The following is a 1,472-nucleotide window of genomic DNA, read 5'->3' as shown; positions in this document are numbered from 1 at the left end:
ATATCGTGATACAAGTTTTGGCCATATCGTCCAGCCCTATTAAAACGGGGTAAAAAAGATCGACTGAATTGAAACTTTTTCAATATAACGAAATATAAATGTGCGGAGGGTTAAGCTGTGCTGTTGTTGGCTGCCACAGTAACGGCTAAAAGCTAACGAATTCCTTTAAAGTACTTGTTTTGCGTACCAGAAAATCTGTCATGTCCGGCGCTGTATGCATGGCTTGCAGCGCTTAAGTTAAAATACTGAGTGTGAAATAATAAAATATGTTAAACGTGTGCTCTTATCATTCTGTGGACAAAATCTCGTGAACTTCGCCCCGATCAGGAGCTGTATGCACATGTGCGCTCATCTGTTTTTAATGCAGCTAACCTCGCGTCGCTTCATGTCATCTTCCCACTCATTAAACTATGGCAGATCCTTTACTGCAAAAAGATGGTCACTGCGACACTATAAAGTGATGAAACTATGGGTTCTTTTTTTAAACCATTTTCATAGGTTTTACGTTATATTGTTGGCTCGGAAAATGTGTAAATGCGCATGCCCAGTAGCCGCAGCTGTAGGCCTATACCTTCTAGCCTTGAACACAAATCAGACAGGAGAGTAGATAAAGTTCAGTGGACTTACACTTGAAAAAAGGGTGTGTTCCGCGGTTGACAAAAAATGCTTTCTGATGTTTATTTGTTCATTTCGTGCTTTGCGTAAATATGAAACGACGATTGGTTCACGTGTTTGAACTTAGGCAATACAGAGGTCTGTCACGACACAAACGGTATTTATTGTTTGAATTTCTTTTAAAATGACAAAATTTGAAAGCTGAGAGTTAGTGTTACATCTGCGATGTATTTTTCACTACGTAAGAACATGTGTAGTGTGAGAGCGGCATTGTTTGTCGGGGATAGCAACAGTAACTAAGGAGGGCGGGTCTTTGTGAACGGTCAATTACTCACCCTCATGTCATTCCAAACCAGTAAGACCTGCATTCATCTTCAGAACACAAATTAAGATATTTTTGATGAAATCCAAGAACTGTCTGACCCTGCGCTGACAGCAATGCAACTGAAATATTCCCAGACCCAGAAAGGTAGTAAGGACATTGATAAAACAGTCCATGTGACATCAGTGGTTCAACCTGTAATTTTACGAAGCTACGAAAATGCTTTTTGTGCGCAAAGAAAACAAAAACAACGACTTCATTCAACAATTCTTCTCCTCCAAGTCACCGTCCTCTGCCATTATCGAGAGTGCCATGACGTATGCGTGTGCATTCCTCTGCTCGTAAACAAGGCGCATGTTCTACGTCAGCAGCAGCACCACACGCAAGCGTCGTGGTACTCTCGATAACAAAGAATCATTTTTTTAAGAAAGAATAACTTCTGTAACAAATGTAGCTATTGCTCATTGTTAATGTTAACGCATTAACTAAGGTTAACTAATGAGACCTTATTTGTAAAGTGTAACCTATTATTCTT

General features: G+C 39.9%; 1 protein-coding gene across 1 annotated transcript in view; it reads left to right on the top strand.

Moving 5' to 3' along the window:
- Positions 1-707: 707 nt before the first annotated feature.
- LOC107577763 (CD276 antigen homolog) overlaps positions 708-1,472 on the top strand; it is a 7,731-nt gene continuing 6,966 nt past the window's right edge. Inside the window, exon 1 of the mRNA XM_016263800.1 lies at positions 708-753. Within this exon, the coding sequence (XP_016119286.1) occupies positions 708-753 (46 nt within the window). The remainder of the gene's footprint in view (positions 754-1,472) is intronic.

Source organism: Sinocyclocheilus grahami, unplaced genomic scaffold (genome assembly GCF_001515645.1).
Source record: "Sinocyclocheilus grahami isolate Dianchi unplaced genomic scaffold, SAMN03320097.WGS_v1.1 scaffold7148.1, whole genome shotgun sequence".
NCBI lineage: Eukaryota > Metazoa > Chordata > Actinopteri > Cypriniformes > Cyprinidae > Sinocyclocheilus > Sinocyclocheilus grahami.
The sequence above is the reverse complement of the archived record's forward strand: the minus strand, read 5'-3'. Positions and strand labels throughout refer to the sequence as shown.